General features: G+C 43.4%; 1 protein-coding gene across 6 annotated transcripts in view; it reads right to left on the reverse strand.

Annotated features, from left to right (window-relative positions):
- Ppp2r2b (protein phosphatase 2 regulatory subunit Bbeta) overlaps window positions 1-24,295 on the reverse strand; it is a 399,374-nt gene that overhangs the window by 232,055 nt on the left and 143,024 nt on the right. For 2 of the 6 annotated variants that reach the window (XM_026783466.1, XM_026783467.1), the window contains exon 2: window positions 14,291-14,484. The exons of 2 other annotated variants lie outside the window; for them this stretch is intronic. In XM_026783466.1, the coding sequence (XP_026639267.1) occupies window positions 14,291-14,484 (194 nt within the window). Of the gene's footprint in view, window positions 1-14,290; window positions 14,485-14,601; window positions 15,035-24,295 lie in introns of those variants that run through there. 2 more of the 6 variants (XM_026783470.1, XM_026783469.1) reach the window with 2 other exon arrangements.

Here is a 24,295-nt window from a genome sequence, read left to right on the forward strand (position 1 = left end):
GCCTGTCCTGGAACTAGCTCTGTAGACCAGGCTGGCCTCGAACCCAAAGAGATCCGCCTGTCTCTGCCTCCCGAGTGCTGGGATTAAAGGCGTGTGCCACCACCGCCAGGTGATAGCTGACTTTCTTATATGATAATACACACATACAAGTATATATAAGTAAACCCTATGTCCACAGCCATTTTATCATGGATATCTTTAATTTTCCTTAAAATATGGGGGGTTGCTTATACAAAGGATATTTTGCCTATCAGAACCAATATGAACAACTTTTCATATTTTTTTTATGAGTGTCACAGCACGCCGACTCAAACAGGTGCAAATTTGCATGGTCAATAACTACTTGCTGAATGATTTAAGAATAGAACAACAGAATAAGCAAAAATGAATGTGTGAAATAGAAACAAGGCAGAAGAGGGTCTGAGTCCTTAGAAAAATCACATATTGCATCATTTGACAGCCCCTCTGCTTCTTTAAACTTTAACTGGGGTAAGAGGACTCAACTTCAACATCTTTACAGGAATCTCTACAAGTGTGAATTCCCATGCAAATTACTCATTTGAGCCAAGCAGCTGTCATCTTGTGGAGTCCAGCTTTGCCCCTTGGCAAAAAGGATTATCCCAGCTGGGCTTGTTGACTGTTTGTGCCTCCTTATGGAGGGACAGGGAGGCTCATGGGACCCTCACTTAAGTATCCAGCTTCTCCTTACCACTTGCATGTAGTTTCGACTTAACTGCATGTGGCTGGGGGAGGGTGTCTATATATAGGTAGAGGAAGGAAGACTAGGGGAAGGGGGCTCCACCTAAGTCACTAGGCAGAAACCTCCATTCCTGCTGGGTAAAGGCTTCCAGGGGTGGCCTTGCTGGGGCAGGGGGACAACACACACGATGAGTAACCTCTCATCCGCACTCTGTAAGGGAGTCCAATAAACTCCTTGGTTCCCCAGAGTGAACTCTGGCAGGATTATACCTCTGTTGGCCACAGGAACCACTGGAGAAGGGGTCGATGTGACTTGTGTGTCCCCGATAGGAAGGAATGTCAGCAACACCCATGCAAGCAGCTGCGGTGGAGTCAACCATGTCCTTTCCAGTGAAATGGAGTTTTAAAAGCATCTACCTAGCATCTACCAAGCCAAGGACAACCTTACCTCCCATGCGGTAAACTAAAAGGCAAAGATGAAAGCATTGCCTGTCAGCAACACCATGCAAGCAGCTGCGGTGGAGTCAACCATGTCCTTTCCAGTGAAATGGAGTTTTAAAAGCATCTGCCTAGCATCTACCAAGCCAAGGACAACCTTACCTCCCATGCGGTAAGCTAAAAGGCAAAGATGAAAGCATTGCCTTTGAGAAAAGGTCTGCCTTGCCTGGGAGGAATTCTGCAGCATCTACCTTTTTCCCTGGCTGACTGAACTTGGACCTCAGTTTCCATGCTCATGAAGTGGGAAGAATATCTGTGCTCCATAAAATTGTGATCCGTCGATAGCTTAGGGCATTTGGGGGGAAATAAACACTTTGATGAGAATCTGTGGGTTGGGACTGAGCATGTGGAAGCATTGGGAAGGGAAGGAGTGTACACGGGGGCAGAGAGAGCAAGCGATCCAGAGTGGTGGGACCCAGCACCATCCACCTTAGGTAGTTTGAAGATGAGCAGACAAACAGGAAACACTAACATTCACAGGGGAAACACCATGAGCAGACTAACCTTCTTAAAGGGCGAACAAGAGAAAAAAAGGTTTTGCCTTTTCAGCATGTGCCAGTGTCTAGATCAAAATGATCCTTGGGAGGGACCCAAAGGCAACCTGCTTGTCAAGTTACTGGAAAAAGAAAAGGACCTGGTGTGCATAAGTGGGCTCTAACCCAAGTTTCTAAGATATATGGGGGAAAAATCCGATCGGAAAATTTCCATTTCATATTGTGCCGAGGATGCTCCAGGACTGACTAAGCATGCTGGCAACAGAAACACAATGTGACAAACAGAGTTCAGGTCCTGCTGAGACCTCAGCATTGTTTCCATCTCTGGCTCTGCACAGGGTCAGGAGATAGATTAAAACTGAGGCACCACCAGGGATGTTAGATGCTATGCCATAGTCCTAGGGAAGTCATGGTTTTTCTCTTAAGCTACCACCATCGAATAATTCCCAGAAGCAGAGTCCCACATATCTGTGCAACCTTAATTCCTACCTTCAAGACAGAAGAGGGAGGTAACATTAGGAGATTTAATATTATCATAAAGGGTGATTTTAAAACTATGTTGCCAAATTTCCATTGAAGCTCACTGTTTCTAGAAGATGCCTTATCATTAGTTATTCTCTAAGGAAACCCTGGTTTTCCTTCCCACCCCCATACATATTTATCCACTCAACCAACCATCATCCATTCATCTAGCCAGCCATCCATCCATCCATCTATCCATCCATCCATCCATCCATCCATCCATCCATCCATCCATCCATCCTTCTATCCATCTTTAAATTTTAAGAACTAAGCATGTAGAACATATACTCTATCATTTTTAATGTTTCAGAAAATGTTAAATTTAAATTTCAAAACTTAATTTTAAAATAGCCTCAAAGGACCTGACTTCAGGACTCCAAGGCAATGCCCCAAATATCCAAACCAAATGAACCAGAACCTCCAACTGATTTCCAATGGCAAAGCCTAAAGACAGCACAGGTTCAGACAGTCAGCAGGCTTTGAAAATGGGCTCAGACCCGCCCAAAGCATGGCAGTCATAATTTATTCACATATATCAAATAGATCTGATCTACACTATTTTCTCATGTCCTCCAAATTACAGTGCCATTTTGGGGGGAAACTGGTGATGTTTGGAAGTCTTAAGACAACAAAGAGCAGAATTTTGCTCTCAGCCTTGCCTGAGTTCAAATTTCATTCAACTACATGTTCATTGTATTAACCAGAAAAAATAAAGGCACAGCTTTTAGAAATGTCAAATTTGTGCCCCAAGAGAGGTCAGCTCATTAAACAACCACACTGGTTGTCACACTGGGTCAATAATTCTTTGAAGTCACCTACTTACTAGTTTGAGGAAAATTAACATTTCTGGGTCACCAGGTTCCACATACTCATCTACAAATGATGCCTGGGAACCACGAAAGTAATTTTATTTAACATAAGTGGGTGACTGTATCCCAGGGAGCAAGCTGCTCACCCATGCACTTGATGGCTTAGAATTGAGCCTGCCGCTCTGCTCAGAAAGGGCAAAGGAGCCAGAGCTCCAAGAGAGCCTGGGCCAAAAGGTTTAGATTAAAATTCAGTTTATCAAATTTTTCTTACTCTCATCCAATATAACTTCCCTGAGATGAACTTAAAAACCCTAAAACGCTGTGGCAATGAGAAGTTGGGGCAAACGGTGGCCAGAACAGGGGTAGGAACACACCATAGAGGTTGGAAAGAATTCACTGGTACAGTTATCTCAGAAAGATAAAAATATCTCAGAAACATAGCTGCTTGAGTCATGTTACCCAGCATGTGTGTCTTTAAAAGCTTGTTATAAAAAATAAGACATGATTTATAGGCAACATACTATTTATCATACAACTATAAGAAAAATGGGCATAATTTGAACTTATGACATTAAGGGAATCGTAAATATGATTCTACTATAGGATGTTATAAAACAGCACCCCCCCATAGTTGAATCCAAACTGACAAATGCAGATATGGTACTGTTTTACATGTCAATCTAGAATTCCCTCAATTGTCCATCCCTGTGTGTGTCTATCTTTATTTTTTGTGCACATGTACACGTCTGCACATATGCACGCGCGTGCACACACACAGAGTTAGAGAGCGAGATAAACACCTGGAAGAAATATATAAAACTATTGATATTAATTAGTTTGGAGAACTGATTTTCTTTTATGCTTTCCTCTACACACTGAACACCCACTGGTGTGAATGTACTTGGTTTTTTCTTAACATCAGTGCTTTTCCACACTATGCTAATCTTACTGGAACACACCCATTGCCACAAGCTACAATGAAAGAGTTGAGCTACTGGGATAGAGAAAGTGTGTGTGTGTGTGTGTGTGTGTGTGTGTGTGTGTGTGAATATATATATATTCTGGTACTTGTCAGGAAAAGCTCATTGACTCCTATGTAGAACACCCATATACTTGTGCAAAATGGAAAGCATACAAGATTTTCACGCCAATAGGTTATTTATAGGGAATTATGACATTACAGTATATATGTGTATGTATATGTATATATATGTATACAAACACACACATATATATAAAATCTAAAAGGTTTGTGTTTTAAATAAAAGCCATTGTAGCATACTTAAATTTTTGCTTAAGAAAGCATGCTTTTGGTTTAGACATAAAAATTACAGGTTATCTTTTGTGTGGAATCTAGATTAAACTATCTATATATTTATATGACAGAAAACAACATTATATATATATATATATTACATTACATATGTATACACCAAGAAAATAGAGAAAAAATTATTTGAGGGAGCAAAAATAAGCAAGATACAGTTGTCTATGTGAAAATGTTATAATGAAAGCTCTTATTTTGTATACCAACACAAAGCTGAAATTTAGAAGTATTAAGAAGTGGGCCAGTATCCTGAATTGTAAATAAAGCTACTTTAGGAGGTGACTCTCTGGAGTAGGCACACCTCTGCTTTTCTTCTTGAGCTGTGTGTTTTTTTGAAAACCAGTAGTATTTGTTCCCAAATCTCTTGATGTCTATTTTGGAACATATCAGGCTAAATGAGAAAAAAAAATGGTGCAAAAAGAAAGAAAATGCTTGTCCCAATGAAAAGTAAATAGAATGTTTTTGAAAAAGAAAGAAAATGCTTGTCCCAATGAAAAGTAAATAGAATGTTTTGAAACGCAGTAGACAATCATAAACACCTGCAGCAAAGATAGCTTATGAGGTGACTATGCACATATATTTATCATTGTATCTTGCTCAAGTACATAAAAATTAGCTGTGGGCTTTACCATAATGGATTTTGTGTGTGCAAGAAAACTATAGCTCCAGACATGAGATTCATACAACATGTACACATTTTGCTTTTCTCTGCAATTAACTAGTACTTTTCCTAAAAGGGAATGCTGTTATCAATGAGATAGCTTTCTGAATTTTCTCAACTCTTTGTCACACATGGGGTGAGAACAATTCTTCTGTGCGTCCGACATCAAAACAATGCATGTTGCCTGCCATATTTTTTTGAATTAGAAAAAAACTTGGCAAAGATGCACGAAGAGCCACCCAGGTCATCTTTTGACAATATGAAGGCAAACACAGTAGCCACACACATCATGGTGTGTGTGGTTAACTACATTTGGAGATCAGCAGAGTGTCATCTGCCCAAATAGATGGGAAGATGCTTTGGATCAAGGATGCAGGAACTGCAGCAGCCATCCCCCCTCACAGCACACCCTGCTTTATCCTTGGAAGCCCACAGTGTTGTTTTAAATGAGTAGATTTGCTCTCTACATGGTGACAGTGAAGGATATATTGTGACCTTCCTGATTTCCAAAAGGGCACAAGGGATTTGCAACTCTCTATGGAGTCTGGTGTAGAGGGGAGAGTCTATTGTGCCTGTCAGATCCTGTCAGGGAGAGTTCCGTTTCTCCGGCTGGCACTTGCTCTTCCCTGTCAGCAAAGCAAGGTGGGCAGCACTCTGCTCACCAGATGGTTATTTGTCCCACCAGCCACCGTTGCCGCAACCCGGAATCTCTCCAGCCTAAAGCTGCCTCCAGCATCCATGCTGCAAGGCACTTCCTGCCAACAACTTTGCCAAATGGCTCCTCTCAAAATCATGGGCTGCCCAGACAGACTGGCTCCTCCATCTGCAGCAGCTTTTGGCAAAGAGACATTTCCCTTTCTGGCTCTACCTCTTGGCTGCATTGGTACCGTCTTGCCAGGAGAATGATTTGGCCCCTCAGTATAGCCAGACCTGGACTTCTGGAGCCATTTAGAGCTTGTGCCTGGGTTCCCAGCCCACCCCTTGAGCACAGTATCTGAACATACCAGAGACCCAGATGATCATGAATACGGACAGAAATTGATGCAGACATTTACAGCCAATAAAACTACAGATTTGTTCCTTCCCTCCCCCACCTCCAATTTCATCAGTAGCAGATTAGGAAGGGGAAGCTCAGAGACCCAAAGTGACTAATTACTGTGGCGGGTTTGGGACTCCTACCCAGGGCTTCTGAGGTACATCCTATACCAGTGGGCTCTTGATAAAAACAGGAACCTTTGTTCGGTGTTGAATCAGAGAGTATTTCAGAAAACTGTATTGCCATCGTGACTTCAGTTTTCAGTAGTTATGGTTGACCCACTGAGTAGAGATAGTCTATTGCAGCATTGAGTCGGGGGTCTTGAATCAGGCAGATTTGGGTGTGATCTGTGCTGTACTATTGTAGGGTAGTAACCTCAATTCTGCTTAAACTTTTCGTTTAAAGGGAGACACGATGATTACTGGCTCCGGAAGTGTGAGGGCTAAAATGGGAAGAGAGTCTAGAGGACCAATTGCCCATGGCAAAGAGAAAGCCTTCTCCAACCACCAGCCATCATTCCTGTTTACGGATACTCAGGTCCACACTCATTTTAGACACAGTTCTGCATTCATGGTAGTGGTGTGCCTGGTGCTCTTCCTTTAAGGCCCTTGGTGGCTAACTGCATAACCAAAGGTTACATGGAGGATATGGGGGGGGGGGGTGTCTTATTACCCTCCTCCTCCGAAGTATGAATCAGCATCTATCTCATCTTTGAAGATGATAAACCCAGAAAAGAGGATGCGACAGTTTCTATAATACAAATGCAGAAGGGGCTGACCATCCATTCACAAGTAAGTAAAACTGTGTGCACGGTCATAACACAGAAAACTGTGTAGTCACTAGAAAGCATAGGCAAGAAAAAATTCAGACATGAAAAAGACCTTTAAAACTATAAAAATTGTCAGACAAAAACAAAAGTACAAATAAACAAACAAGGTATACTCATTTAAGTGATCAGCCCCAGGAAGCATATACCACCTCTCAGATCTCAACTTTCTCTGGTCAAAGCCTGTCCCACCTCTAAATGCCACACATCTTTTGAGCACCCCCACACCCTCCTCTCTTCTTTGCAATGGTCACAAGGAAGGAAGGAAGGTTTGTCCTGATAATCTGACTGTCCCTTCCCATTGCCCAGGTTGGCTCGTTCATTCTCCAAATAAATCAGCGAATGCAAATTTGTTTTCTTTGGATTGCACATATGCCTAGTATATCATTACTTCTAATCTTTAGTGACTTTGGAGCCTAAAAAATTGAGGGTTCCCAGGTTATTGGTGACAGAACTTTTAGTGACCTTTGAGAACTAACTCGTGTCTTCAAATGGAGAGCTGAGTCAGGCCCTGGAGCGAGATTTTCGGTTCCCATTGGAATGGCAAAAGAAAGGACCTGGGAGGAGGATTACAAGCCAGATGGAACCTTTCTTCCTGTCATAAAGGCTGGGGGAGTGGGCCGAAGAGCAGCTTTGGCCTCAGGCACCTTCACATTTGTGTGCAAAAAGAAGACGCACCACACAGCATCTCTGCCACTCTCTCACTGTGGTCCAGGCACTGATAGGGGTTGTCACCAGCCTTTGCAGATGGCAGTGCCTCAGCTCAGCCCAGGAACTCACCTCACTGTCAATATCTTCGGGTGTGGGAGGTGTGGGAGGTGTGGGAGACACTGAAAATGTTGTTCATAAAACTCCAGCTAGTTTCTCACATCTTGACTTCTTAGTGCCATAACTATTTCATTCCTTTCATATTAGAGAGTAGAACTAATCCATAGGAGTATGTTAGCCAGGGGCTCTAATGCTGGCTGAGGGAACTTAGCTCCTTCTTAGTGAGAGGCTAGAGATGGCCCACAGAAATATGCTATGCTATGTTGGGAAAGGCTCCATCCAGGGAACCCAGAAGCACTGGCTAAGCATAGCGGGGTATTTGTCATCAGCAGAATTCAATTTGAATTCCTTCTCCCAAGATCTGGACAAGAAACAGAACAGTTGGGCAAAAAGCAGGTGCCCAGAGTCCAGGCTGTCACAAGCTCCACTCTGGTCATGTTGCTTAAATAAGTATGTTTGCAATACGAATGTGTTTGCGGAGTTTGTTTGGTTCTTTGTATCATGGAATTTATTATTGTGAAATGAGGTTAATACTTGATTAATGCAACCACTTTCCCAGTTTTCACAAGGAGCTTAGACAAGTAAACCTGAGAAACACCTAGGAAAACGCCTCGATTGTAGTCAGGACTCATGACACCTTCCCTCAGTTTGGTGTCAAAATTGGACCCGTGGTTTCTTCTTAAATGCAAATGTCAGAGTCTAAGGATGTCAGTCTATAGCTGTGCTCTTTTCACTGAGCATTATCAATATTTTGACAGGACTGGTGTAATAATATTCACCCCAAGTTCACTGCTATATTTCTGACCAGCACTCGTAAAGGGCTTGCGCTTGCCCCTGGAGACCTGGTTGCTAATAATGAATACTTGCTGGTAATTTCAATGCACTCTGGTTATTATGTTGAGTTGCAGAACATTTCCTGTCCCCAGAAAGGTCATTGACAATAGCAGACGGCGGAGTAAGGCAGCTTCTTCCTACCTTCCATTCCAGGCTTTTCTGAGAGCTTACAGTCTCATCCATATGCATTGGAAGTGTACCATCCTGATCTTCCATTAGCATACAAATACCAAAGCAATTGAAGGGACTGGAGGCGGCTTTCTATTGTGGGACACCACCTCTTTTATTGGTCCAGTGCCTTCCTGTATCTTCATCTTAAAAGTCATCTTTACACACCTGCCCAGATTTAACCATCACAGTATTCCCTTTGGAGCTTATGTAGGATGGAGGAGGAATCCCGCGCTTGATGCTGCAGAATTTCCCTCAGCTCTCAACTTTAAAGACGTTCCAACTCAGCACATCTGAGCCTGGATCCTTTTTTATTTTACCACCTGCTCACACGTGACGTGTACTCGGAAACTTTTGGTATTTGGGTCATTATGATATCAAAACCCCCATTGCCATGTGAAGTGCTTTTTGCTGTAATTTCTTGATTCCAAACAAGGATCAGTTTCTCGATAACTTCTCACTCAGTGCCTCACGTTCTTCTCTGAAATACTCTTCTCTCAGGTGGTTCATCTGTTCACACGGTTTCAGATAATTTTAATATTCTCTTACTATTGAATCTAATTTAAATATTATGTCTAGGACTTTCTTCTGAGCATCAGAGGCAGATAACTGCCTACTCTAGACCAGTGGTTCTCAAAACTGTAGGTCTCCACTCCTTTGGGGTTGTATATCAGATATTTACACTATAAATTATAACAGTGGCAAAATTATAATTATGAAGTGGCAACAAAATTATTTTATGGTTTGAGTCACCACAACATGAGGCACTGTATTAAAGGATTGCAGCATTAGGGAGGTTGAGAACCACAGCTTTAGTGTCTTGATGTAAAACTATATGTGTCATGGCTTTCTTAAAACTTACCAACTGCCAAAGTATGTTTCCTGTTTCTCTGCAAGGATCCTGTGTGTGGATCCTCAAAGCAAACCTCTGGGAGTTGTCTTCAGCACCAGCTACTGCATTCCCACCCAAACAATCTTATCAAGGAAGTCTGAGACAGTCTTTCCCTACGATGAATCTCTAATCCACCTCCCAGTCCATGTCTACTGCAGCCATCATCCTGGGTATAAATGTGTCTCCTCCTTATCTCCCGGCTTCCCTTTCTACCCAGCTCATATTCTCCCTTCTAACCCCACCCAGCAGCCAGACTGAGCTTTTGAAAAAACAAAACTGATATTTCTCCTTTAGTGAAATCCTTTAGTGGTTTTTTCATCCATCTTTGGACGAAATCCAAATTCCTTTTGAGCAATGAGGTTCGATAGGATCTGCCCCCTGAATATCTCTTCAGGTTCCCCTCACCCAATCCTTTATTAAGAAAATTTCCAAACAGGCAGCAGAACGAACAAAACTGTTTTATAGTGAATATCCATGGGCCCACTTGGGTCTTATCATTAAAACCTTACAGAGCATTTTATCATACTGCTATCCATTTACCCGATCCTCTGTTCTTCCATTAATCATTCTTGCATTTGGTGTATTTCCACATCACTACCAACTCCACCCTCATTTTTAAATACTCATCCCCTACAGTCCAACAATAGTCATCTCTCCATTCCTTGACTATGTTAGTTGGTTTTGAATCTCCGGGTTCCTGTGCCCATTGTCCCTTCTCCCTAAGACACCTTTGGCTCTTGATAATGTAGATCTCATCCTTCAGTTCACAACTTAAAGCTGCCAAATGACAACCTACCCTTGGATCCTAATCTAGACTAGACCTATGTTCCACCATGGGTGTGCCCTACACATTGACTTGCTAAAGTAATCATCCAGTGTTTTACCTCTCCTGCTGGACTGGACATCTCTTGAAGGCAGAAGCCATGTCTGTATTTGAACATGCATTTCTATTTTAACCTTTGCTGAAAGTCAGGTGATATTTCTAGAAAGACTAACCCTAACCCATAACCAGTAGGAACCACATGAAGAAGTTAATCCATTCTTTCTTTAATAATGTATAAACAAGACAGTTTTTCTTAAGGCTTCTGGGAGAAAATGGGGCTCATTGATGCCAAGATATAACCAGCAATTAACCAGTGATTAAGAAAATTGCTAAATGACAAGTTCTCTGGCTAGAGGATGACTTCTGCCATGTTCTAATAACTCTTCCCCTCAAAAATACCCCAATCAATATGCGATCTAAACAAGACAGAATGTTTGATGTGCAAGCACAGGTGAATGCCACAGCTATGGTGGATTGGGCTGATTTGTGGTAGCCGATATCCTGAATGCTTGCTCTGTATCAGATAATTTTTTCTGGGGTTCTAATGTGAATTCTATTTGTTTTGTTTGTTTGTTTTTGTTTTTTTGAGACAGGGTCTCTCTGTCTAACAACAGTTCTAGCAGTCCTGAAACTAGCTCTTGTAGACCAGGCTGGCCTCAAACTCACAGAGATCCACCTACCTCTGCCTCCTGAGTACCCCACCACTGCCCAGCTGTGAATCCCATGTCCTTTATGACCCCATTTGGAAGTACAAGGTTACTCTAGAAAATCCACAGACTGCCGTATTGAAAACAGGAGTTTTGATTACTCCAGCAGACATCTAAAAATGCAGAAGGTCCCATTTAGATCTTAGAAATCCAAGACATGAACCCTTGGTTAGAGAATCTTGAGTCCCACATCTGACCGACCAGTATGTTGACTTTAAGCTTATGGTTACCCCAACTCTGTCACCCATTATATGTCACCCCTGTGCACATTTAAAAATCACTTCTGAGAAGAATTCTACTCCATATGGAAAGAAACTCAGCTCATACACTCTGGAAATCATTGTCATCTTTTTGGTCATAGGAGGTAGGAGGTGGCATGCAGAATTTCCCAGTGAAAACATGTGGGATTTAGGATGGTCTCTACTTGAAAATCACGTGTTCTTAAATGGGTGGTGGCCTTGTAACTAGCAACATCTCCAGGCCTCAGGGGCTTCAGTTGGCATCCCACTCTGGATATGTGGAAATGCACAGAGAAATCTCAGGAGAGTGCTTGGGGTAGAAAACGCCTGAGGATGTTGATCCTGACTTGAGAAAGCAAGGAAAGACAGAAAGACAGAAAAAGGTAGGAGAGAGTAGTAATCTTGATGGCCCATAAAGGAGACAGAGAGAGATGAGAGATAGATAGATGAGAGAGAGAGAGAGAGAGAGAGAGAGAGAGAGAGAGAGAGAGATCATAGCATTTACATTGCTCTTAGTCAGATGAGCCTGCCTGCAGCTACCACTTACAATGCAAATTGAGCTTGGAGTCCTTCACAGTAACTACACAGCAAACCCCTTTCAGCTTGAAATAGAACACTGTAGAACACTGCAGTGTGGGGTGATCCAAGCAAAGCAGGGTGGGGGTTGGGGTTCAGAGAAAACATGAAGGAGAGTTTAGGGGAAAATAGTCTGCTGTATTTGAGCATGTAGAAGTGTAAATGTAGAGAGATAATAAAGGAAACAGAGAAATACTATCTACTAAAGGATGAAGAAGATAACCCACCAGTAAGTGGGTTTAAATTGTCAAGAAGAAAAAGAACTTTTGGGGAGAAGACTTGGATCTGGTGCTCTCTTGGGGGCAGGCTGGCACTTCCCCAAATGTTCATTAGAAGCGGCAGATAGGTTCCTTCTCTACTCTCCAGCTCAACTGAAAAATAATAAACCAAGACTAGAGAGAGTTTCGTACACCACCAAGCTTTTATTCCATGTCCCCCTCTTCCCAACTCTTCACTAAGACCAGGTACAGGCATTTATGAGAGACTGATTATATACACCAGAAAAGATCAAAAGCTCTGCTCTATAAGCTCATGCCCCATTGTTACTATACAAACTCAAATGTTTCATCCAGAATTAGAATTTATTAAAAAAACATGCAATTAAATAGGTACAAAGGTAGTATTCAAGACCCTGGAAACAATAAAGAATATCATTTTAAACTTCCTCCTTCCACAAATGACATTCCTATACACCTGGCTCAGTCACCTTCTCACTTTGCTAGGTTTCCTTTTGCCTGTCCAATGTAATATAGGATATATAAAGAAGGCAACCTTCGTTCTTTGTAGTCACACACAGAAAGCTCCCCACTCACCACAAAGCTAACAGACTCAAGGCTGGCTGCTCTGGTGGATGGAAAGCCTAGATGTCATATGCTACCTGGTCACACTCAGTCACAAAGCACAAAGACTTAACATCACACCGCCGCTGTGGAAATAGTTTCAAAAAACCAGCAACAATGGTATTCATCATGGGGCAGGGATGGGTGGTTCATCTTAAAATTCATCCCCAGGGTCTCAGGGCTTGCAGGGCATCTGGTACCACAGACGTGGTGGACTCAATGGTCCCCAGACATGGTGATGAAGGAAGTGTTTTTAATAGCACTTGGAGTTCTTCTAGCTAAACTTCCAGAGATGCTTGCAGAGGGTGGCACCATGACTCCCTCCCCCCACATGTGTCTTTTTATTTTCCCCAGGGCTGGCACTCTTATTTGAACTCCTGCCTTTCTCTGGCATTCTTCAGATATGATTAAACATTACAGAAATTTCAGCATTCTAGAAGAACCACCTCAGGCTAAAATGCCCCAGGACCTTTTCCCTAAGCACCTTCACACTCGCTTTCTCACACGGGCTGGGCTATGACCATAGGACAATGCAATGCTTTGTATTAGTTGCCAAACCAAGACCCACAGGTAGAAAATGAAGCTCAAATGCAAAAGTTGTGTCATTTAAATGAAACTAAAACGTCTTGTACACAAAAGGAAGGGTGCTATCCACCTGCTGACTTTCCCTGAAGGCTTGTCCAGTGCTTAGGCTGGTGATAGAGCGAGAGCGAGCGAGCGAGCGAGCCAGTCAGAGAGAGAGAGAGAGAGAGAGAGAGAGAGAGAGAGAGAGAGAGAGAGAGAGAGAGAGAGAGAGAGCTAGCGAGCACAATTTCACCTCTTGCCAAAGCTCAGCTTGCTGAACACTCCTGCTTTCTGCTGGCTGTTGATTCAGCAGAAAGTACTGCTGCAGAATTCATAATGGTGATTTTTAAAGGCCCCACGGATCCCGTTGCTCGCCCCACGTGTCAGCCTCGTTTGCTCGCCGCGGAACATGATTCCCCTGCTACATTTTAAAATTTTCTGGCTAACGTACTTCCAGGGGGAGAGAGCTCCCCCACTTTTGCAAAGGGCTTTTAGGGGGTTGTGATTGTCTGAGCAGGTAAGCCAGTGAGTCAGAGAGATGAATGGGCAAGAAATAAAGCTATGCCCTTATTCACTGCAGCCACGGAGAGCCATGGTATCACACTATACCCAGAGAGGGGTGGATCAAGGTCTCACTGGCCCCCTCCCTTCTTCCCTCAGTCCAAGATTCCTGTAAGCATCTTAGGGCAAGAAGGGGTCATCTGCTTCCTTGGGATCATCTGTCTGCCTGGGAGCCGCGCCCTGAAAAGCCTAATCCCTAAAGGCCATTTTAACTCCCGGGGGCACCTGGTCCACCTGCTGCTGAACTGGGGCTCTAGTCACGGAGCCCCGATGGATGTGCTGATCCCTAGGCAATTCGGGTGTGAGCCTAGTCTGAGCCCCCGCCCCAGCCCCAGCCCCAGAGCCCGGAGGAGTCTCTGCCACTAGGCGCCTGGCCGCTGGGCGAAGCACAGCTATCCGCAACTTGCACCCGACCCCAGCGGCGGAATGCGGCCGAGCTGGCATTACCTTCGGTCGCATAGCTGTGGTCGCGCAGGAAACTGTTGTTGATTTTGCGGGTATCAATGTCCTCCTCCATTGACAGCAGGCTTACTTGCGTGGGAACCAGAAGCCAGCAGACAAGTATCCATGATCCCACCCCGCAGCCAGTCTCACAGGAGAGGGGGGCAGGGGAGCCAGTGGGACTGCACCATGGTCCGAGCCTGAGGAGGAGACGGGGAGGCGGAGAGAGAAGAAAATAAAAACCCGGCAATGGAGCTGTCACCTCCTCCACTCCGTTCTCCGCGGCTGCGGTGGCTCCTCCCGAACGGTGCGCTTACTTCAGCTCCAATTCCCAGCGAGGATGCTGTGCCTGCCTCCTCTGCCTCCGGGTACCAGGAAGCCCTGGTCCCCCACAAGAGGTCTGGTCCTGCCCGACTGCCCAGGAGGCACTCCCAAGCGGGGCTGGGGAGATGCCCAACAGGTTCCCCTTGGTAGGCAGTGGCTTCAAAATGCAAAAAAGGAGAGCCCTCCTCCCTTGGGAGAGCGGGCAGCCGCGACAAAATGGTGCCTTTCCGGACCCACACTGCAGTGGCGAGATGGCAGGGGCAGGATTCAGGCTTGCCTTGCCGAGACGAGGGTGCTGGTCCCACGGGAGGGCGGCTCCCACAGGCGGGGGCTAGGAAAGCTGGCAGGGAGCTAGGCAGGGCGCTGTGGCCAGCGCCAGCGCTCTCCACCTCACACCCACAGGCGCGCACTCGCAGCTGCTGCTGCTCCTGCTGCAGGAGGCTGGAGGCGGCTGGTGCATTAAAGGCGAGGCTCCTCCCAACCGCGTCAGCAGCCCCAGGACTCTTCCCCAGCAGCAGTGGGAGTCCAGGCAGAGGCTGCGGCTGCTCTCTGTTGCAGAAGTGTGCATGCAGCAGCCAAGGACACCTGGACAGCGAGTGGCTAGCTTGCAGGTTCACGGGGCGGGATGGGGGGGGGAGTGGTTGTGGATGCGCTATTTCAACCTCTCCCCTCTGGTGCCACGTAGCCAAGGGTGGCACAGGGCTTGTGCTCAGAGACCCTTAGCTCATTGCTTTGCTCCAGACACCTGCCTGCACTTCATTCAGGTCTACATTTAGAAGCAGCTTCCTTTGGGTACAAGTCCACATCTAGGTCCCTTTTGCTAACGGGATGTGAAGCAGACTGCCCTTACCGAAGTTCAAGGGCTAGAGGTCTGGAGCTCCAAACCTGGAGAAAGCTGGAAAAGGAGCTTATTCAAAGATTAGCCCTCTCTGCGAGGACTAGAGAGCAGAGCAGGGGCCAGAACTTTGAGACTGCTATCATGCCCATTGCTTTCCAAGTGGTCTAACATTAACATGTTGGTGTTCGGAAATGCATCAGTGTCTACATAGTCAGAGATGTAGTCTATATAATACAGGCTGAGTTATGGGTCAATATACTATGACTGAAGAAGCGCACTCTCTGTAGCCCTTTAAGTTTTCTTTTGGACAGATACAGGGGCTTCTCAGCTCAGGTGTAGCTTCTTCAGAATGTCTGCCGTATGCCCTCAGCATAATAGGTCCCTGAATGCAGAAGGAAGACCGGGACCGACGAGAGCCACTGCTACCTGTATAGACTTTAAAGAATCCAATGGCACATACAAAAGACCTGTCTTCTTCAGCTCAGAGCAAAGGCAGGATCCACTCCTCAGCCTACACCTCCCTAAATGGCAAATTTCACATTCGAAAGAAAATGAGCTTGTTACTGTTACAAAACAAACAAAATAATTTAACAGAGCAGTCCAAACCACGAGAAGAGCAATTTGGAAAAGAACTTCTCTCTGATTTCCTTAGGAAGCAGTATGCATTTCTCTCAGTGTCACTGTAGGGAGAGACATCAGCAAATGTCTTGCTCAGTTAAACTCCACGAGTTTAGCCAGATGGGCCCTGAGGGACCTGTGAGTTAATTATATACATACAATGAATGCTTCGGGTAACACAATTTAGAAAGAAGTATTTGAAGTTTTTTTTTTTTTTTTTTTTAAAAAAAATGGGAAAACAAGTCCTTAACTGAGGTGGGGAATTGCCACTAGGTTTTAAAGAAAAAAAAATAGATGTGTCTGGTGGGTGAAAAATAATATTGTTTCCACCCCAAGAAAGTAACTGCATCTTTTGGGGAAGAGGGGAGTCAAAATGCTTCCTTGCAATTAGGAGGTGAAAGGTGGGCTTCCAGTAGGTTCTATTTTAGTTTCATGTAGTTGTTAAATCTTACATGCTCATTTGACTCTTTGTTCAGAAGTCACATGTAAAATTTAAGTGACAGATGAGAATTGGTATAAGTTGGTGCAATCTGCTTCACGGTTGTTCTACTGCTGGCATCTTGCACATTGAGCTGGGAGCCTCATCAAGGCTGCAGGCTTCCCATAGGGACACCTTTCTGCTTCTCTTGAAGACTGGCATGTGGTACCGAAGAAAGAGAAGGAAAAGGACAAGTCCATTTCTCAGGGCATCAGGGAGCAGAGGTGTCTTGCCTTCGTATGAAACGATCTGAGAATGCATACAACAGCAGGGCTGAGGACCTATTGGGAAATTCACTGCCTTGTCAGTTTAGAATATGGGCTGGATTGATGAGTTGTATGATGTAGAGCTGTATGATGTTGTGGGATCAGGCTTATTGGTCAGATTAAGTGTGAGGAATTTTCCATGGTAAGCCATGAGAAATACAACCTTCCCCTAGCCTCTGAGTCAACTAAATTTTCCCTTTGGTATGTTCTGCAATATTCTGCCTGCATCCCCTCCTCAACACAAAAAACACAAGTCATAGGGAGGCAAACGAGAAGGACTTCCATTTCCACTCATTAAGTGGACTTCAGAGTTATGGAAGGCTGTTTCTCGTCACTGAGATCACACTATAGACCTCTACTATTGTTTCCAATTATTTTTGCCTTTTTAATGACACTTTATTTTCCAGCATTTGTTTATCATTATTATCGTCAAATATTTTCATCATGTCTCCAAGATCAGGTTATCTGCCACTTAGAGATGCTCGCTTATACTTATTGAATGGTAATACACATTGAGTAAATAAGTAAACTATTGAATATAGTCAGTGGTATTTAGTCTTTTATTCCTCTATCTCTGACAAAAATCAGGCAGAAACAATCGACTGTCAGCCTGCAGTTTTCTAGCTTATACCTCCTGCTGCTATGGGAATAATTGTTCCCATTCAGTCCTACATGTATGTATACTAAAAATTACTAGACATTTGATATGTGCTAGCATTGGTCTAAATATTGGGAGTCCAGACAATATGAAACAAAGTTCCTTTCTTCACAGAAGAATGTGAGCTTTGAGGTGGGCCACATCCTATAATCAAGCCCACCGGTGTGGTGGCTAGGAGCAGAAGAAGCATAAGTTCAAGGCCAGCATGGGCTACACCTTGAAAGGGGGCTGGAAAGATAGCTCGGCAGATGAAGGTGCCCACACCCTAGCCTGATGACCTGAATTTGATCTCTAGAACCCACATAGTAGAAGGAGAAACTGACTCCACAATCTATCCTTTGACTTACACATTTATGCTTGCTCTCTCCTCTCTCTCTCTCTCTCTCTCTCTCTCTCTCTCTCTCTCTCTGTCTCACGCACACACACACACACACACACACACACACACACACACACACACACAATGTAATAAAATATTCAAATAGACAGACCATAGCATAACATCAAGTATCAAGCGGTGACATCAGGAAAAGCTTATTTCATCTACCTACTATTATACTCTTGTGTCTGCGAGCAGGTTACACAATCTCACTGAGCCACAGATTCTCTTACCTATAAGTTAGGGAGAAAAATGGCATCAATTTTATAAAACTTCTGTGAAGATTTAAATAAAATAAAATAACATCTGGAAAGAATGCTTCGCCGTTGCTTAGAGGTTTCGTTTCGTTTTGTCGTATCACCACCGTTGATTTCCAGCACACTCGTGTGCCAGGCGAGGACCCAGGATGGAGAGTCCACACGTCAGTTTGTGAGATGGCTAGCTAGTCTCCATCATCACGGGCCTTAGCGTCCAATTTATAGTTTAAGTAGTGGGCCACAAGCTCCAAAGGGGGTTGTAGAGGGAGCTCGGAAAGGCTGACCTAATTCAGCCTTGAGTCTCGATAAAAAGAGCCAATTACAAGTACACCACACCCCTATGCTACCCCATTCAGCACAACAGGAAGTGGATACATCTTTTTCTTCCTCACCCTTGTCCTTGGTCTCCTCTCCCAACACAACTCTCCCTGCTTGCCCAGGTAGGCTAGTGCTTCTGACACACACTGAGACCCTTGAGCACAACCTATGTCCTTACCACCTAAAACAACCACAACTTTGTTAAACCCTTTGATCCACTCCAGTCTCCTGAGTTATAATGCAGTCTTAAGGTGTCAGGCAGTCCCAGTTTGTACCCCCGCTCAGGCATTTATGAATTCCTTGAGCTTCAGCAAGCAGTTTTGCATCTCTGGGCCTCTGTGTCTACAAAGCAGGCCAGAGCCCTAACAGTCCCTTGCCAGGGTTGTGGAGTGGCTTCAGAGACAATGTAAGGGAAGCACTTGGTCCAGGCTTGGACTAAAGCCAGACCTCTCCAGATGAATGATGGCTTTCTCTCCACAGTCCTTCATGGAGACCTCTGTCTGCAGAGAGCTAGAGAGGCACACTACACGTCGGTCTGCCCCATGAACACAAGTGACCTAGAAACCAGAGTGTTATGACCTCCGGTTGTCTTGATGAACAGCTAGAAGCAATATAGATGATATTTTAGTACCTTGCAAAAGAAGCCTATAAGCTATAATGCTGATATAAATGTGAGGAAAGAGAACTTTTCCTTCTTGGTGCCTCTGTGGCTTCAGATTTAACTACACCTCCTCAATGGAGGAATCCCATGGATTTCCTTCCCAGGAATTCCACTCACCCAATGTCCACCCTACTCTCTGAGGTGGTTTAAGCACTGGCTGCCCAGAGACTGACTTCCTGAATGTCAAGCAAGTTTGTAATTCTTTCTTGTGCATGCTACAGCATGTAATCCTCCATGAGTAATTCTTTAGCATGGCATTTCACTTAGGAAAGGAAAACAAAGCCTTTTGTGGGACCTTTGTACACTGTGTGAAGATATACTGCTGTGACTGGCTTAATAAAGAGCTGAACAGTCCATAGCTAGGCAATAGGTATAGGTGGGATTTCTGGGGAGAGAAAGGAAGAGGAGAAAAAAAATTAAGGGGTGGGAGACACAGAGAAAAAGATGGAAGAGAGGTAATGCCACATGACAAAACATAGATTAATATAAGTGGGTTAATTTAAGGTATAAGAGCTAGTTAGGACCGAGCCTAAGCTACAGGCCAAGCTTTAATAATTAATAAGAAGTCTCCATGTCAGCTGACTGGCAGAACAGAAAAAGAATTGCTACAAAAGTCTTCGGCCCTCCCAGTGCTGTATGGACTTCAGATTAGGGACAACTTGGGACCAAGATGTGTAGGATGCACATCTCTGTCCAGTCGGGTCTCAAGTGATGTTATGATGGTGGTATAAGACCTGAAATAGGTTGTGATGACAGTTGTATCAAAGAAATAATAAGTTTCTTAGAATAACTATGTACACCAAGTTGTTATTTTTTAAATGTGAGATCCAGTCTTTAAACAATTACTAGCAGATCAATAGAAACTCACCACTTGCTGCAGTATCTTTGCTGCACCCCTCTGCACCCATCCCTTGCTGAAGTATCTTTATTGCACCCCTGTGCTCCTACCCTTTTGCACCTATCCCTTGCTATCTTTGCACCCGCCTATTATCTGTTCCAAGTTTTGTCTTATTTCTCAACACTATTTTCCTAAACTGAGTCAATTCCAGACCATTCCATTATTTAAGGAATTTCTATGACAATATTAAACAACTGTTAAATTCTTACTTTTAACAAAAAGATTACTCATATTTATCAGAAGTTTTTTATTTATTTATTTTTTTTTAAGACAGGGATTCCCTGTTCAACAGTCCTAGCTGTCCTGGAACTAGCTTGTAGACCAGGCTGGCCTTGAACTCTCAAAGATCCACCTGCCTATGCCTCCAAAGTGCTGGTATTAAAGGCATGTGCTACCACTGCCTGGCTATCAGAAGAAATCTTATGAATCCTTTGATTTCTTTCAAGTTGGTTATGACATTATCATGGTAGACTCCTGAATGATTGCTTCTGGAAGGTTCCTACACCCCACAGTGTAAGAAACGCTGGTCAATCTCACTCTACAGGAATCTTCCTTTTCCACAGTCCAGGCCCCATAGTTTCTTCAGCCTTGCCTTGATAAGCCTAGGTGTGAATCAAAAATATCTACAAAAACATTCATTGGCAGCTCCTCTTCTTGTCTACTGTGGTGCTGATGAAAACAGAGCCAAAGCACAAAATCCGAAGCCCAGATCTGAGGGCCAGAAAGAAAACATCATCTTAAACTGTTCTCAATCAGTGGTTCTGGAGTTAATACTGGCTGTCTTGTACAGGGTAGTTTTAATTTGCATCATATTTGTTAAGTACAAGCAATGATCTCCAAAACCAGTTAAGCAGCTCTCTGGGGGCACTGTCTAGCACCTGCTTATCATACACAAAGCAAAGCGTTAGTATACTTTATAAAGAAGAATATATTGAAAAACAACTTGTAGATCTAAAAAAATGTACCAAAAATATCACTTTATAGAAGTTACCCTTAGAAAATAAGGTAAGGTTCAAAAAAAAAAACAACTCTTAGACATGAAGTTATTTCTCAGAGTCTTGTTTGAGGAGTGGGTAACAACTTAAGCATCCATTAACAGAATTAGTTGCACAAATGATGGTGTCTTCACATATTGAGAAACTATTGAGTTCTTGATGCAATAATGATGGTTAACATTTAATGAGCATAGGCACTAGGCTCTGTGCAAAGGGCTTTATTTTCTCCATCTCACTGAATACTCTCTATAGTTCCTAAAGTAAGCCCTATAATAATTTCCATTTTATTGAAGGTAGATGAACATTAAAGAAGGGACCTGTCAGAGAAATAGGAGTCTCTATTTCTCAGCCACGTTGGGTCTCTGAAGCCCATACCCTTAACCACTGTGCTTGGTGGAGGTGAGTAGCAAGGGTCGCAATGGGCTCTCCTCAGTTTCTTTTCTAAACTACCTGCCTCTAGATTTCTGATTTGTACCTCATCAGGGTGAATATTCTGTCAACTGAAAATCATAACTGTGAGGTTGGTGAGGATGTGATAAAATCCTTGGGACTTTGGGACTGCAGAGTGTAGTCACACTACATGTCACAGTTACTCAAAGCCTTGCCATTTCACAGGGCACAGCGATTGCCACACCACCTATACACAGTCAAAAGAACAGAAAGCACAAAAAGGCTTGTTCGTGAATGTTCACAGCTGTATTATTCAAAATAACCCCAAAGTGGATACAACACAAATGCCCGTTGATTGATGGACACACACACACACACACACACACACACACACATTTGCACACACACTGAAATAGCATTTAGCAAGAGAAAGCAGTGAAGTATTGATACATGCCATGTCATAGATGAAACTGAACAAAAACTATGGCTGGTGAAAGAAGCCAGACCAAAAAAAAATCCATTACTTTTTGAAAAGTTAGTAGGCAGATTTGTAGGGAGAAAATAGATTAGTGACTATCAGGGGCTGTAGGGGAGGGGATGTAGGATCTGCTACTGGGTTCAAGAGCTCTTTTTAGGGTAGCCAAAATGTTCTGAAATTAGAGAGAGGACACAGATGCTTACACAAGTCCGATGATCTCCAAGACTGATGAGTACGGTGCCTTCAAACATTAGATTTTATGAAGTGTAAGTTATATCTGAATAGAGCTCTTCCTAAAGGATGAGTAACAAGCCATTGCCACCATCACTGCTGGCATTCCCAGTGAGAGCTGTGTCCTTAAGACTTACCAGAACATCTTACGGTAAAGGTAGTTGTTAAGGTTCTACCATAAAAATGGCAAAGAGCTAAGTAAGCTGCTGCCAGTTTTAGACAAAAAGGTGAACATGACATGGCTATGTGGAGTCTTTATAAACCTCTTGCCCTGGTATTTTTGTCAAAAACAAAGCAAAACAAAACCCTAAAAAACAAACTACCACCACCACCAAACCACAAAATAAAAACCCTTAAACTCTTAGAATGTATCATTTTCTAGTAATAGAAAATAAAAAATAAATTGATTACATGAAGTATTTTATAGGCCAAAGCCTTGTGTTGGAAAGATCAGATCATCCTTTGTTCATGGAGGTCAGAAGAAACTTGTAAGAAAAAGTGCCTATGATCAGTGTGCACACAATGCACTGAGCCTCAGAAAATGATACAAGTATTTGTCATTAATTTGACTGCTGCCACATTGAAAAGTTTAGAAAAACAGAAGTCATTCATTTTAATAATTGTTTTAAATGCCTAGTTTATGAAAATACAATTATTTCAATACATTCCAAAATATATAATTTCAACATGCAATCAATACAAAATATTTGATTCACTACAAAGTTAGCTTTCTTTTGTACCAATCTTTGAAAAAAAAAGGTTTATATTTAGAAATGTCTCAAAATTGGCTGTAGTTCTTGGGGTAAGTAACCAGATATGCTAGGGTTTTCCCAGACTGAACAGCAAAGGTGCAGAGGAACTGCTCCTAAAAATGTCATTCCATTGACAGAAAAGCATTTTTACATATTCGTTCAGAAACAGTTATTCTACTAAGGACTGGATATAGCATTTGATGACCCTCAAAACTATTTCAGGTTATACAATCAAAATATAAAAATATGTATGGTCATAAATTTCTACTTAAGATTTTACGGAACAAATTATTTGAATGCAATTTTCATTTCACTCTAGAACTGCCAAACTGAATGAACAGAGTAACCAAATACAAAAACTGTAAACGTACCTACCTGGCATACCATAACCCATAGTTACTCTCTGGCAGTTACCCATCAAACAGGCCAACTGCTTGGCCAAACACCTATGGCTTCAGTTTCAGCTGGGAGACAAAACCCAATATAGGAAGATGTCTTCCCAAAAAAGATTTTTTTATGGTTGTTTATCTCAAAACTGTTATGGCGCAGGCATCCTTTCTCATATATGAGAACAACCAGGGCTTTCATAGATTAGATTGGAGAGCAGAATTTTGTGGTCACATGCTCAATGGAAGACTCTCTGATGACGTCTAGAATTTGGTGCTTCACTGCCTTTGAGGCAGCTATGGGACACTTTTAAGTGTGCAACAGCACAGCCTTCTCTTCAAGGTACTTTCCCTTCTGGTTCCTGCCCTCTATTCCTCTGAGCTGCCTGGATGTTAGCTCTGAGGCACACTTGCTGGGTTTTCCTCATTGCTTTGACTTGTAGAGGTCAGAGTCCTGGACTTCACATCCCGGCTCTTTCCTCAGTTAGCACCCAGATGATTTCATAGCTCCAGATCTGAGCTTTGAGCATGGACCCCTCCCCTAATCTTAGCAGCTGAGCCGACATTCCCCTGGGTGCCTATGCAACATCTCCATCCTTACTGCTGCCTGCCATGCCAGCTCCACTTCCTGTCACTGAGTTCCTCTTTTCCCCGCATGCTTCCCATCAAATCTGCCAGCTCTGACTTCAGCATGTATCTGTAATTGACCAATTCTCACTATCCCAGCTGCTATGCCATGCTGCCCACGCTGCTCTGCTCTAGTTACGAAGAGCGTTTCAACACGAGCCACTCTCCAGGCCTCCTGAAGCAGCCTGCTCCACCAGCACAGGGTTTATTTTTAAGATTTTAACTGTGTGTGTGTGTGTGTGTGTGTGTGTGTGTGTGTGTGTGTGTGTGCATGCACAGATTTGTGCACATAAATGCAGTGCTCACAGAGGTCAGGAGAAGGCATCAGAACCCCTTGAGCTGGAGTCAAAGGACATTATGTGTGAGCCACTTGATATGGGTGCTGAGATACAAGCTCTTCACTGCTGAGCCCATTAAAAGCTAAGGTTCAGGTCCTTAGTTTACCATAGTTTATTCC

This window comes from Microtus ochrogaster, chromosome 18 (genome assembly GCF_000317375.1).
Source record: "Microtus ochrogaster isolate Prairie Vole_2 chromosome 18, MicOch1.0, whole genome shotgun sequence".
NCBI classification, from domain to species: domain Eukaryota; kingdom Metazoa; phylum Chordata; class Mammalia; order Rodentia; family Cricetidae; genus Microtus; species Microtus ochrogaster.